At 34.6% G+C, this 14,782-nt stretch overlaps 1 protein-coding gene across 3 annotated transcripts in view; it reads left to right on the top strand.

Moving 5' to 3' along the window:
• Positions 1 to 9,417, top strand: part of LOC145674339 (uncharacterized) — a 42,860-nt gene extending 33,443 nt beyond the window's left edge. For all 3 annotated transcript variants that reach the window (XM_081744272.1, XM_081744271.1, XM_081744273.1), the window contains 2 exons: positions 3,564 to 3,872; positions 6,915 to 9,417. In XM_081744272.1, the coding sequence (XP_081600398.1) occupies positions 3,564 to 3,872; positions 6,915 to 6,953 (348 nt within the window). In that variant the 3' untranslated portion in view covers positions 6,954 to 9,417. The remainder of the gene's footprint in view (positions 1 to 3,563; positions 3,873 to 6,914) is intronic.
• Positions 9,418 to 14,782: the final 5,365 nt, after the last annotated feature.

Raw genomic sequence — 14,782 nt, forward strand, 5'->3', positions numbered from 1 at the left:
GGAAAGTAATTTCAAAGTATATAAAAGGTTAATTTTACAGTGGTTAAAAGAATCAAAAAGTATTTAAAAAATTATTGTTAGCTAAAAGTAAGAATTATGAACCTCGTATGTTACGGTAAGAAAATAAATAAATAAAACATGAGAATTAGGCTCACACAAGCATTTGCTTATGTGAGCCATTTTCTATCTTTTCTTTATTCTTTGCATAAGAAATACAAAAAATTCGCAATATAGAAAAAAGTGCATTCAATTAATCTATCCGACACCGGAAGGTAGACATTACTTCTGGAAGTCCGAAGTCCTGTCATCTTTGAATACCGGGTATGTTAAATTCTATTAATAAAGGAAATTTAGGAAGTTCGATTTCCTTTGGAGAAGTAATAGCACTTACAAGTAGGAAATTTACTTGTTAATTTCTGTAGCAGTTAATTTTTCCAAAAATAAAAAATAAATAAAGTTTACTTGTAAACAATTTGTATGTGAAGAATTGGATCATGATGTAAACACACATTTATACAATGATGTCTGTGAATTCGTCTTAAGCGCTGATGACAGGTTCACTTACATAACTAGAACTCATTACTAGAGGCACGAGTTCTTCGCAATGACCGGTAAAACAAAATGGGCCAGAATTAAATAATTTTCAGTTTCTTGACGTTTTATGATATTCTATGTATATTTTCATTGGTTTCCGTTGCGCGATAAAGCGCGAAATTGGCAGTTTTGCACGAAATTTGTAACTACGCGAAATAACGCGAAATTTTAAAAATACGTTTTCATAAATTTAAAGACGCCAGTTTTCCGCTGATGAAACGGTAGAACGCGGCATGAACGGTGCATTTTGGGTGATTCGGACATGACTGTAGAGAATATGTTGCGCGTTAGTTACTGATTTTCCTTCACTTTGATTTTAAAAATTGAAATTTACAATGTCAAGTGAAATATTTAGTGTTTTATATATATATATAAGTAATTAAAGGTTTATTTCTGTAGTGATCTATGAATAAAAGGAACAATTGTAAAAATGTCACGGTATAGCTTTTTCACAGGAGTTACAAAATGGGAAACTTTCTTTGGAAATTCTACAAAATGCGAAATTTTCAAATTCTCAAAAACTTAAAAACTTGTGCCCCTATTCCTTACGGAAGGTTGGCACCGATACTTCTTAGTTTCGAAATTTCTTCTGGAACCCGGACTCGGATAAGTTGTGCTAATACTTATTTCTCTGGTTGGTTTAATCATATGTATCTCGTTTGCTCCTCACATCTGTTTTTCATTCATGCCCTGTTTTTCCAGTGTGTGTTGGGCCACATTTACGTGAGGTTAAATAAATACCTGGTGTTCCAGTAAATTAAAATTTAGTTAAGGTTGTTTAGATATGTTCAAGAGCTGATCTAGTTGGTTTGAATATAGTCGTACTTTACGGATACTTAATGAAGAAAACACAAAAGGATAAAATTTTGCTACACCAATTAGTTTTAGGGGCCGCGGCGGCTCAGTGGTAGAACGTTCACCTCTGGTGCGTGGAGTCCCGGGTTCGATTCCAGCTCCCGCCAAGCGAACTTTGTGGTGGACAAACATCGTGTGCGTGGGTTTTCTCGGTTCTCCCGTTTCCTTCCACTTTCTTAATTTCATTCATTTCTCATAGTCACCGTCTCCTTTAGCTTAGACGGCATAATCGTGGGACGTGAAACTTCAAGATTTTTACCAATTAGATTTACTAACATCTTACAATTGCAAGTACTATATAAATATTAGCAGGCATGAACTATTTGAATCGTATTCTGACTATAAGAATTTGCACTGTCTGTGGAAGACAGCATTTCTCAGTACTTCTTGTTTTAAATTAGCATAATGTTTACATACCAAAAATATAACTTACAGGGTTGAGGTTGACAAGTCCTGCTTTCTAAACACCATCCTGCTCATTCTAAGCCAGAATGTGTTAAAGTATGAGCCTCTAATGCTCAGCGTACCAACAGGTCTACTTCCAGAAAAAAAAAAAAAAAAAAAAAAGACCCTTTATCCATTTCGGAGACATACTTCCTATTTTCATATTCAACAAACTTAGAAAGTTGGTTACTGAATTTTCTGTGTCTGTCTGTGTGTACGTCTGTCTGTTATTTCTGAATTTTGAACCCTCCATTCCATAGAGCATCAAAAGCTATTTGAAAGAAGTGATGGAATTTTTTGCGTCACTCTTACCGTTCCCGAGATATTAGCCAAAAAAGTTCGATTTTGGGAGATTTAAGGAGCCGTATCTCGGGAACCGTAAGTTATAGAGATCATATTGGTGTTGATCAATATCAATATCCTGTAGAGTTAATACCAAAACATTTCAGACATAAAATAACGAATGCAGATCAATACATTTTTTTATAGTATTATTAATGCGTCAATTATTTTCTTTATACATTTTTGAGACGTTGATCTATTTCGGCTTTTGGCTTTGGTTACTCACAACTTAATTTGACATGCTACCTAAATAGGCTTAACTTGATACCAATTTTGGTCCAAATGGGACAACCCGTTCCTGAAATGAAAATTTAGTGGAGAACGGGTGACTTATATTATTGTGGAACATTATGATGGCTCACTGTAGAAAAATAATAATAGCCATAGAATAAGTCTTTAGTCAGTTACAAGGAGATAAAATGACACTGGAGGTCTCTGAGCCCCAGAGTAGCTTACAGGCAGATTACAGAGAATCTGCTGTGTTTGGGGAGTAGAGTTTACATTCTTGCTTTATATTATTTTGTATGAAAAAGTGTAATGTACAGGACACATGCAGTGATTTGTTATTTAGGCTAAATGCGTTGTTAGAGAACCTGACCTCATATCTACCGGATTACTGAGTCTGTTGTATATATTGTAACTGATCAGTAGGCATGGTGTTTAGTTTTACTTCTGTTGGTTTTATTAAACTTGAATTACCTTTTTATAAAGATATCTGTACCTTAAATATTAAGTTAGTGTGTCTGCACAAATGAAATGTTCGTCACTTTATCATATTTATTTTCAAAAACAAATTAAACGAAATGCAGGGCCGCGGTGGCTTAGTGGTAGAGCGTTCACCTCTCGTGCATGGGGTCCTTGGTTCGATCCCAGCTCGCGCCAAGTGAACTTTGTAATGGACAAAGATCGTGTGCGTGGGTTTTCTCAGGGTTCTCACGCTTCTTTCCACTTTCTTTATTCCACCATTGCATTCATTCTCATCATCACTGTTTCCGTATAACCTACGCTTCGTTACCATCAGACGTAAAACTTAAAAGATTTCATCTTAAAGGAGATGCAAAACTAGCATTTGGATATAATTGAATTAAAATTTAGAAATTAAGTAGCAAGAACTTTCTCTAAAATATTTCCAGCTTAGGAATAAACCAAGTACCCATTATGAGTCACAGCGTGAGCATATCGTATTTCTCACATATAAACAAGACATCACATTACACTATTTTACAGGTATAGTAAATTTGATAAAACAGTACAAATTTTATTTGGACAGATCTAAATGCCATAAAGAAGATAATACATTAGCTTATTTGATTTTTGTTTATTTTCAGAGTAGTAGCAATATCGCTGGACCCAGTAGTTCTCAGATTGGGACTGGAGGCCCATCTGATTTGAAATCGTCTAAAGTTACCAATAGTAATGATAATTTACGGAATAAAACCCCTTCTTCAACCTCAGCATCAGAAGAGTTGATAGATGGAGATAATTCTTACCTAAGTGAGCTGAAAATATTGAATAAGTCTGTTTCGTCGTTTATCGATATGCATGTCAAGCAGGATGCATATTGCATCCTCCTTCCTGTGATTAGGGATTACGAAAGTCACTTGCGAAAGATCCTGGAAAAAGCACCATGTGAAGAGGTAAGTGCAACAAAGGAATGCGTGTGGCTGTTTTAAAAGCAGCCATTTCTACTACATTTAGTCTGTCGTCTAGGTTTACTTCCAATAGCACACGAACTAGTTCTGTTTTTAATTTTAGAGATAAATCACAAATGCAAATTCACGGATTCACCATCATCAGATAAAAGTCAAGATGTCAAGACTCCGGGTTTATTTGCTTTTAGAGTCGCATATATGAAAAGTAAAATAACCTTAGTACATGTAAAAATATTGGTGGATTCACTTTTGCCACTGAGCGTTCTAAAACTGATGATAAAACAGGTAGCGTGGGTACAAATAAAAGAACTGGAAGATTCACTTTTCGTTCAAGGTAACACAAAAAGTTATGGTAAAATCACTAGCCTATGTCCAAATAAGGAAACTGGTCGTTTCACTATTGCCACTGTAGAAACGAAAAGTGTTCCCAAAATAAGTAGCATGAGTAGAAATAAGAATATTAGGTTTATTTTCGGTTCCAGAGATAAGAAGAATGACGATGAAAGCACTAATTTTAGCACAAGTAGTGCTGCATTTTCATTATATTCTTAATGTGTTAAAAGTGTTTACGAAACTGAAAATATAAGTTATGAAAAAAGAGGGCCTTAGAAAGCAACTGAGGAAAATATTCACTGACAGTAAAAAAGTTATTTATTAAAATCTTGAAACAAGTACTTCTATATTTATCCTTTAATTAGTAGAAACAACACTAAAGCACGATATGCACAAATACGAGGGAGAATCAAAAACTAAGGTTACAAGGCCGATATTTCTAGAGTTTCGCCTGTTATATAGGAATGAGGAGTATGCGGTAATTGTAATATATAGAGTTGACAAGTATGAAGAGTTTCAGCCATCCGCCACCTCCGCCGCTAGTAGTAGGTAAACACAAATGGCGACTTGTTTGGAAAACTGATCTCGCGAAGAAGTCTGCTTAGTTATTTGATTTCTGTGGGTGAAACGTGTTACCGCGGCTGAATTCCCGGCACCTGTAGAAGTTTACTGAGAGACTGTAATATCTCGTCAGCATGTCGCAGAGTGGTGCGGAAAGTTTGCTGCATGTAGAGAAAACGTCACCGACGAAGAGCGCAATGGCCCACTCAGCATGGCATCAACAGATTTCAACACAGCTCCTCGCATGGAGGCGCTGATTCAGAACAACTAGAGGATCACTTCAAGCGACTTTCACCTGTTCCCACAATTGAAGAAGCACATAGGAGGTCGTCGCTTCGCTTCAGACGAGGAGGTGAAAGACTTCGTAACAACATGACGGAACATGCAAGGACAGGATTTTCACCAGGAAGGAATCTTCGAACTCTTCCAACGATGCGAGAAGTGCCTCTACCGATATGGGAAGTATGTCGAAAAATAACCTAATGTATGTAGTATCTGTCGGCTGTGTTGGTTGTATGAAATAATATATACAGGTTTCACTGCAGATTTTGTAACCTTACTTTCTGATCACCCCTCGTATATATATAAATATATATAGTAGACAACTTTAAATTTTGTCTGAAATCACGGTGAAACGCATTGAAATAGACGAAAACTGAAAACCATCCGACTCGCAAAGAACGACAATGCTAGAATTTCATAAATATCCTCATTGGCAGAGTAAAGATGCGACAAAATAAAAAGCGAGGAATTGTTGTTCGAAATACGTGGGTTTCAATCTAAAATGGTTGAAAGGTTTCAGTCGTGCCAGCCGATTTGGGCTCCACACTGGCAAATCGCATTATGTTAAATGAAATAGCATTGTCGTCTTTCCTTGCGTCCCCACCAAACCCAACCATAGAGCATTGTTGAGAAACGGATTTGAGGTGTTGTAGGTTCCCTTCACATAACAATGTGCAAATTTTCTGTATCGTTTATGCATGCCCCTATGTTGTGTTGGAAGAGCCTGCTGAATCGGAAACCTTGCTTTTTCGTTTAGCATAGAGCACCTTACCAGCGTAGAGCCCATACGGCTGGTGCGATTGGAAAATTTCAACAATTTTAGATTGAAAACCACATATTTCCAACAACTTTTTTTTTTTTTTTCACTTTCTTCTCTTCGTTTCTTTAAGTTCTAAAACAGTAGGAAAAAAGGCTGCTTTAAACTGTTAACTTCTTCAGATGTATTACTGCTTATCCATGGATGAAGAAGACCTAAGTCATATTGTCTTTTTTTTTATTTTCTATATATATGAGCTTACATTGGCTCCTGCGCGAACTCTAGTGAAATTTGTCATTGCTAAGTCACATGGGATACAGGAAAGTCTTTCCACTTCCAAGAAAAATGATCGTTTATCCATGGCTCCAAGAATACGCTAACCATGTAACTACTAGGGAGTTATGGTTCCTTTTGTCATACAATTGATACTTAGGTATAGATCATGATCATCAATTACAGTTAAAAAAAAAAAAAAAAAAGATCTTGTGAATTCTTCCGTATTCTTCCACTGCTTGAATCGATGTAGGATGAAAACTATAACAAAGATTGAATAGGAAATGTGCAGGACGGGACCTGGTTTCGGGAGTCCCAGTAGGGTATTAGCGATATAATAATTCAACTGTGAGTTTGTTTACGAAGGATTCTTGAATAATTGTTTCCTATGAATAGCAGAATGACTGACAGTATTTATATACAAATAATAGTGGTAATTTCTTGCTTTGTTGTTAGCAGTTTATTTTTGCACAATATAAGGCGCCTTACTGTCGCGTGCCTTGTTTTGCAGTAACTACGTATCCAGGTTTTTACTGGCGAAATTGCTTTTCCAATCTTTTTCACTTTCGTCTATTCGAAGTATAAACTTTCCAGTATCAATGTTATTTTAATATAATTCTGAACGTAATAACGGAAATACTCGCTTAATTTAGTCGTAACAAGGTCTGTGTAATAAATACTCGTAAGTGCGCAAATAAATGGCGATTACCATAGCACAACCAGCATGTTATGCTATTGTACCGCACGATGATAAAAAATTGATTCTGATTAGTGTGTATGCTCTCATATATTAGATGCTAACTGTTTATTTTGATTTATAGTTTATTTGTGTATCGGATTCAGAAGGGGACGACGACTAGGGAAAATGGACAGTTGGCCCTGCTTCGGCCTGGACCATGCAGTTGGTTTGCTATACCATGAGAAAACCTTTTTTTTCTTCGTCGTCGTCATGGCTCCAAGTGCAGTGTAAACAAGTGCAGTGTAATCTGAGACATTTGTAAGGCAAGTTATGGGAATAACATCTGTTTTTGAAGGTAACAGATAGTTATTCAGACTGTATGAGATAGTTATTCAATATATTTATATTAAAATAGTTATTCAGACTGTATGAGATAGTTATTCAATATAGTTATTCAATGTCTCAGTGTAAACTAAGTCATTTGTAAGGCAAGTTATGGGAAAACATCTGTTTTTGAAGGTAACAGATAGTTATTCAGACTGTATGAGATAGTTATTCAATATAGTTATTCAATGTCTCAGTGTAAACTGAGACATTTGTAAGGCAAGTTATGGGAATAACATCTGTTTTTGAAGGTAACAGATAGTTATTCAGACTGTATGAGATAGTTATTCAATATAGTTATATTAAAATAGTTATTCAGACTGTATGAGATAGTTATTCAATATAGTTATTCAATGTCTCAGTGTAAACTAAGTCATTTGTAAGGCAAGTTATGGGAAAACATCTGTTTTTGAAGGTAACAGATAGTTATTCAGACTGTATGAGATAGTTATTCAATATAGTTATTCAATGTCTCAGTGTAAACTGAGACATTTGTAAGGCAAGTTATGGGAAAACATCTGTTTTTGAAGGTAACAGATAGTTATTCAGACTGTATGAGATAGTTATTCAATATAGTTATATTAAAATAGTTATTCAGACTGTATGAGATAGTTATATAGTTATTCAATGTCTCAGTGTAAACTGAGACATTTGTAAGGCAAGTTATGGGAATAACATTTGTTTTTGAAGGTAACAGATAGTTATTCAGACTGTATGAGATAGTTATTCAATATATTTATATTAAAATAGTTATTCAGACTGTATGAGATAGTTATTCAATATAGTTATTCAATGTCTCAGTGTAAACTAAGTCATTTGTAAGGCAAGTTATGGGAAAACATCTGTTTTTGAAGGTAACAGATAGTTATTCAGACTGTATGAGATAGTTATTCAATATATTTATATTAAAATAGTTATTCAGACTGTATGAGATAGTTATTCAATATAGTTATTCAATGTCTCAGTGTAAACTAAGTCATTTGTAAGGCAAGTTATGGGAAAACATCTGTTTTTGAAGGTAACAGATAGTTATTCAGACTGTATGAGATAGTTATTCAATATAGTTATTCAATGTCTCAGTGTAAACTGAGACATTTGTAAGGCAAGTTATGGGAATAACATCTGTTTTTGAAGGTAACAGATAGTTATTCAGACTGTATGAGATAGTTATTCAATATATTTATATTAAAATAGTTATTCAGACTGTATGAGATAGTTATTCAATATAGTTATTTAATGTCTCAGTGTAAACTAAGTCATTTGTAAGGCAAGTTATGGGAAAACATCTGTTTTTGAAGGTAACAGATAGTTATTTAGACTGTATGAGATAGTTATTCAATATAGTTATTCAATGTCTCAGTGTAAACTGAGACATTTGTAAGGCAAGTTATGGGAAAACATCTGTTTTTGAAGGTAACAGATAGTTATTCAGACTGTATGAGATAGTTATTCAATATAGTTATTCAATGTCTCAGTGTAAACTAAGTCATTTGTAAGGCAAGTTGTGGGAAAACATCTGTTTTTGAAGGTAACAGATAGTTATTCAGACAGTATGAGATAGTTATTCAATATAGTTGTATTGAAACAGTTATTCAGACTGTATGAGATAGTTATTCAATATAGTTATTCAATGTCTCAGTGTAAACTGAGACATTTGTAAGGCAAGTTATGGGAATAACATTTGTTTTTGAAGGTAACAGATAGTTATTCAGACTGTATGAGGTAGTTATTCAATATAGTTATATTGAAATAGTTATTCAGACTGTATGAGGTAAATCCCGAATTCTACAGTGCTTTCTCCTTGAAAAGGAAAGCTGTAATGATAACTGTAGTTGTATAAACAACTTTTAGAGCGTATAGAATAAAGGCCGTTAAATCGCGATACAGGTCATGTTAAATAATTGTCTGTTTTTAAAGTTCACTATGACATGTTGGATTTTTTTTTTTTCACATGATTTTACAGTTGGTTATCCACTAAACTTTGTGCACTTTTTGCAGTGATAATTCTTTTCCTTTTAAAAAAAATTAACGCTTCCGCTTATTTTAAGCTGTCAAGTTTCTGTTGTGTATCTGCTTTGTATTTTGTGAGGCTCTCTGATTGAAATATTGGAGTTACTGTTGTAACGAAGCAGGACTCTGATGATTGTAGTCTACAACTGCAATCAGAATGTAAGATGTGAGCATTTGTGTCTAATTGCTTTGAGCGTATGTTGTACAAATAATCTTAAAATGCATAAATAAATGTAAGAGTTGTACCAAAATGTTGCAGATTTTGTTTAAGAAATGGCAATAAATAACTTCCTTAGAATTTGATGTAACCTGTGAATTCGATGGACCTTATGATTAGATAAAGATTTACCAACAGTTGGAAATAAAACCGTGAACTTATAAAGAGATATTTATTTATGTTATACTTTTTTTTTTCTTCTTTTACTTGCATATAACTGCAAGGTGGATTGTAGATGTTGAATACTCATACTCGAAATGGCTGTTTATGTACTCTTACCACTTTTTCATTACGTATTTTGATAATATTGAAGAAAATATTTTTTTTTTTTTTTTTTTTTTTTTTTTAAGTGTACAATTGAATAGTTTAATCTAAAGGGAATTAGTCAACAAAATTAAGTTATTAACTTCGATGTTAAGAAATAGAACTGTGCACACTGCTGTGAATAATGAATATTATAAATATTGTGCGGACTTACTGAAAGATGTATTTTACGATGTACACTCATGTCCAAAATTATTGTCGCATGTCTATAAATATGTTGATCTAGGAATAATTTGATAACGAATTCGCCCGGTATTTCTTATGATGTTAGTATGTGTATAATCAGCAAAGACATGTATATGGTAAATTTCATGTCAAAAGAGCAGTAAATAAGAACAGTAAAACAAAAATAAAATTTTCTTGTCCATTTAGCAACATTTTATTTTATTCATTTTTGTTTTCGTATTTATAATTCTTTTCCTATGAAATTTACCACAAATATACATTTCCCGATTATACACATAGTATCAGTATTAAAAATAGCCTGCAAAATCATTAGCAAATTATATTCTTACAAAAAGACAGTTATAGATATGCGATAATCATTTTGGACATGAGTGTACATTAATCAACCTTGTCTGCTCGGTATATAAACGTCTTTCAATATTTTGCATCAGCCCTGGGTAAAATCATGTGTATATATAAATAAAACTTGTTTGTGCGACAGTTTACATGCGTTATAGATCATAACGCTGTTAAGATTTCGTCTCGGTGCACTATTCTTTGTATCTTGAACGTAAGTCAATGGAGAATTCCTGCTGCAAGGAGATTAATTCGTGTGTTTCACGAGTTTATTTTATATTTTTCAAGATAGTATATGACATTAAGTCAGTAAAGTAATGGATAATCTACTTCCAATCTGCTGCTACTACTATATATATATATTATGTATGTACGTGACAGATACAAGTACTGTCCAATGATGCGTACAAAATTAAAGTGATAGCATCCAAAGGTTTATATATCTAGAAAACAGAGTGTTAGTAAAATGGAGATGTAGTGGTTTTGCTTTATATATAAACGATCAGTATCAAACTTCGTGTTCCCTGCAATTTTTACTCAGCTCACTGTAAATTGTAATTGTTCACATGATCAAAATTCATACTGTTAGCTATAGCAAATTAGTAACACATTTACTTGAACTGTTGTGATACTTTTCGATTTGTATTTGTTCTCCACCGAAACTGTATGAGACGTGAACTTACAATTTAAAATGCAATCTGAACCACTGTTGTGTATTCACTGCTTTCCTACCAGGAGTTAAACCAGGGATTACGTGTCCCAAAGGTGCATGCGCTAGCCACCAAATCAGCGGAAGGAACTGAATCTTTCTCTTAAATGAATTATGAGGTCTTTCATTTATTTTTGGGTCATCCTATGTCAATTCAAACAACGCATGCCACCCCACCGACAGTGCTCTTTGTGAAATTTTGGTAGGAGGCTTTGTATACTAGCAAGGGAATGTAGCAAGATTTTTTTTTTTTTTTGGTTGCAGTGTTTTTAAGTTACACTCCGTTAAAGTTTGTCAGTTATCTATAATAGCTGTGACTACTAGTAAGTTCACATCGAAGCAGAAGTTATTATTTGTAATTTTTTTTAAGTAATTGTAACCATGGAAGAGAGATGAAGATAGATAGAGTCAATAAATGCATTGTACGGTACGTATATATGTGAGAAACATGTGGTTTTCAGGCGTTAAGCACCCACGCACCAATTAAGTACTTGGATTGTTCAATACGTGTACAGAGAGAGGAACAGTATATGTATCCGAACATCAAAAGTGCTTGCACATCGCCCTGGAGATAGAGTACGACTTACGCATGGGAAGCCAAGTTGTAGCATAGTTTCACGATCAGTGCAATATTATCTCTGAAAAGATTAAATTCTTTTCGATTTCTTGGCTAATTACATAAAGCTGAGCACCACAATTGTATCAGTGACAGTGTAGATTATATTATTTCTGAATATGGTCTGTAGAGCCTATTTGCTAGAACATTCGTCACCAGCGATGAGGTAGAGAAAGAAAGAGATATAACGTCTGTAAGATCTATATGATTCACTAAACAACTATGCACGTTTTACAAGGCAGGCAAGAGAAGATCAAGGAGGTGCAAATATGATTAAAATTCCCAATATCATAATGTAACTTTTTCCTCTTCTCTTATATTTTACTATACTTACTTGGGCATCCTCTCTTTCGAACATTACGAGATAACTCCATTTTATCACAGTGCTAAATTTAAAGTGTTTGAATAAGTGGTGCACATATATTTGTTGCCACAAAATTTCCTGATTCTAATAGAAGAAACATAAATACTTAATTATCTTAACTCTAAACTACAGGGTGTCCAGTATACAATGCAACCCATAGTTTGGGATAGTAGAACTTTTGAACCGGAAGCAGTACACAAATAATGGTTATACCAAAATGAAGCCTTGTTCATGCACATATTTTTAAACTAGGAAGCAACGATTGAAATACACTAGGAACAACACAGTGTTGCCAGATGTAACCGGTGTATTTTTTTTTTTTTTTTTTTTTAAACAAGACACGTAAATTGACTCATAACTCATACGTATAGATGTTCTGTCGTTAATTTTCAGTTTGTATAGTTGGAGTAGCTTGGAAACTATGGAATGGAAAAAAGAATTTTTCATTTCCACCGATAACTAATCGGATGAGGCCTCTGTAAAGAATTACTAGGGAAAACGTGGCTTTCATAAATTAACGTTCTGAATTGGCAATAGTGCTGATGTTTCAGTGCATCAAAAGGTGTGTTAAGGATCTGTCTACATTATGCAATTCCTGAAAACGATGTAAAAACAAACTTTAAAATTATCGTGATAAAACTTTTACTTATATACACTCGGCGAACAGCTATTCATTGAATCAAAACGGGGGTACTTCCAGAATCTGCCGTAGAACTGACAATTCACTTCGTGATGAATAGCAATGTTGCCGGGTGCATGTAAGTAAAAGTTTTATCACGATAATTTTAAAGTTCAGTTGTTTTCAGGAATTGCATAATGTAGACAGATCCTTAGCACACCTTTTGATGCACTGAAACATCAGCACTGTTGCCAATTCAGAATGTTAATTTATGAAAACCACGTTTTCCCTAATAACCCCTTACAGAGGCCTCATCCGATTAGTTATCGGTGGAAATGAAAAACTTTTTTTATCCAGTCCATAGTTTCCAAGCTACTCCAACTATACAAACTGAAAATTAACGACAGTACATCTATACGTATGTGTTATGAGTCAAGTTACGTGTCTTGTAAAAAAAAAAAAAAAAAGATTGATACCTTCGGTTACATCTGGCAACACTGTGTGGTTCCTAGTTTAAAAATATATGCATGAACAAGGTTTCATTTTGGTATAACCATTATTTGTGTACTGCTTCCGGTTCAAAAGTTCTACTATCCCAAACTCCGGTTTGCATTTTATATTGGACATGCTGTAGTATATAAAAAATAGTTTTCATTTTAAAAGCATAATATAGTAAAATATTCGAAAATTTTCATTTTCCCACTTTCCATTTTTTCCAAGCTCGAGAAAAACCGTAAACTGTTTTTCTTTTTAAACCAAAAATTTCCTTCTTTTTTTCACGACACATACATTTCGCTGTTCCACCTTTCACCTTTACATACTTTTTACCATACACAACACATACCTTTCACTGTTTCCATGATTTGGAGGAAATCGGCATATCACAGAACAGACGATTATTTTTGTCTAACAAAAGTGAGTGAATCACGTCGAAAACAAAGAAGTGTGTACTATCTGTTGTGAGACTTGTATGCCACATTGAGGAAATGTTGGTATCAGTGCCTACAGAAAATGTGACAGAGAGTGATGGTGAATCCGGAAACGAGCATGAAGAAAGGCCGCACACATTTTGACACAAGAGAATCTCAGCGATCTTGTTTGCGTTTTAAATATGTGTGAAAATTTAGCTTCGCAATTGAAAGGGTGAAATCTCCTTTTTTAGGATGCGAAAGTGAGTGTTTTCCGTGACCGTCGTGCTGTTTTTTTAAAGTAGGTAGCAGATTAGTTGGAAAGACACTAATTATTTCTCTCTTTAATAAGCACAAGGGAAGGGAAAGAGTTTTATGAGGACCAGGCATTCGTATTTCTATAAGGTTCCCCTGTTACAATGGTGTCGTTAGACCAACTTAAGTGGAGGACCTTAATGTTTGTCTCCCACTTAAGTTTGTTTGCCAACACCAATGTAATAGGGGACAGTATGTAACCCTGCGTCTCATTTTAGACATCTCTCAGCATTTGCTTCGTGAACCAAGGAAAACATGAATAGAGAGGGCAGTCCCATGTCCGAGATATAAACACGGAACCTCTCGAATAGCAGGCTAATGATTTAATATTGACAAACTATAGTTCGATTACTTCGATATAACCAAGTTGTTTTTTGTCTTTGACATCACCCAGCACACCAACGTACCCATCCTTATGACCCACCCCGAGTACGGAACTACGGATTTGCAATGTGGACTGCGGAGGAACATTAGTTCGAACTCAATGACGACCATCCTAACTGATTTGGGGGCACTTGGTCGAAAAAGTGTAAAACGTTTTTTTCAGGGTAGGCATCCTTCCAGGGTTTTCCTCATTCACACTAAGCAAATGTCGGGGTGGTGCCTAACTTATAGGTCCCAGGCCGCTTCCTTTCTTCCCCAATCTTTTCTTTTTCCCTCTCCCCAGGTGCACGCCAGGCGTGACGGGCTAAATGGCCTTAGATGCTGAAAGCCCAGAAATCTAAATCCTAAATCCGTCTTAACTGATTGTGAGAATTTCCAGGGTGTCTCAGTTTCACGAGACGAATGCCTGAATGATACCGTAGCTAAAGCTGTGGCCGACTGCTCTTACGTCCAACCCATCCTGGTCTGAACAATAGATGCCTAAATCCATAAAAATGATTTTTTAAATATTATTTATTATTATTATTTTACATAAGCTTTCCAATATTTGCCTATCTTTTCCATTTTACACTTGAAAGAATCGAAATGTGTTAGAATTGCCAGTTAGAAATCTAATAGAAAACTAAATTTCATATCTC

Source organism: Thermobia domestica, chromosome 17 (genome assembly GCF_964235325.1).
Source record: "Thermobia domestica chromosome 17, izTheDome1.hap1.1, whole genome shotgun sequence".
In the NCBI taxonomy this organism is placed as follows: domain Eukaryota; kingdom Metazoa; phylum Arthropoda; class Insecta; order Zygentoma; family Lepismatidae; genus Thermobia; species Thermobia domestica.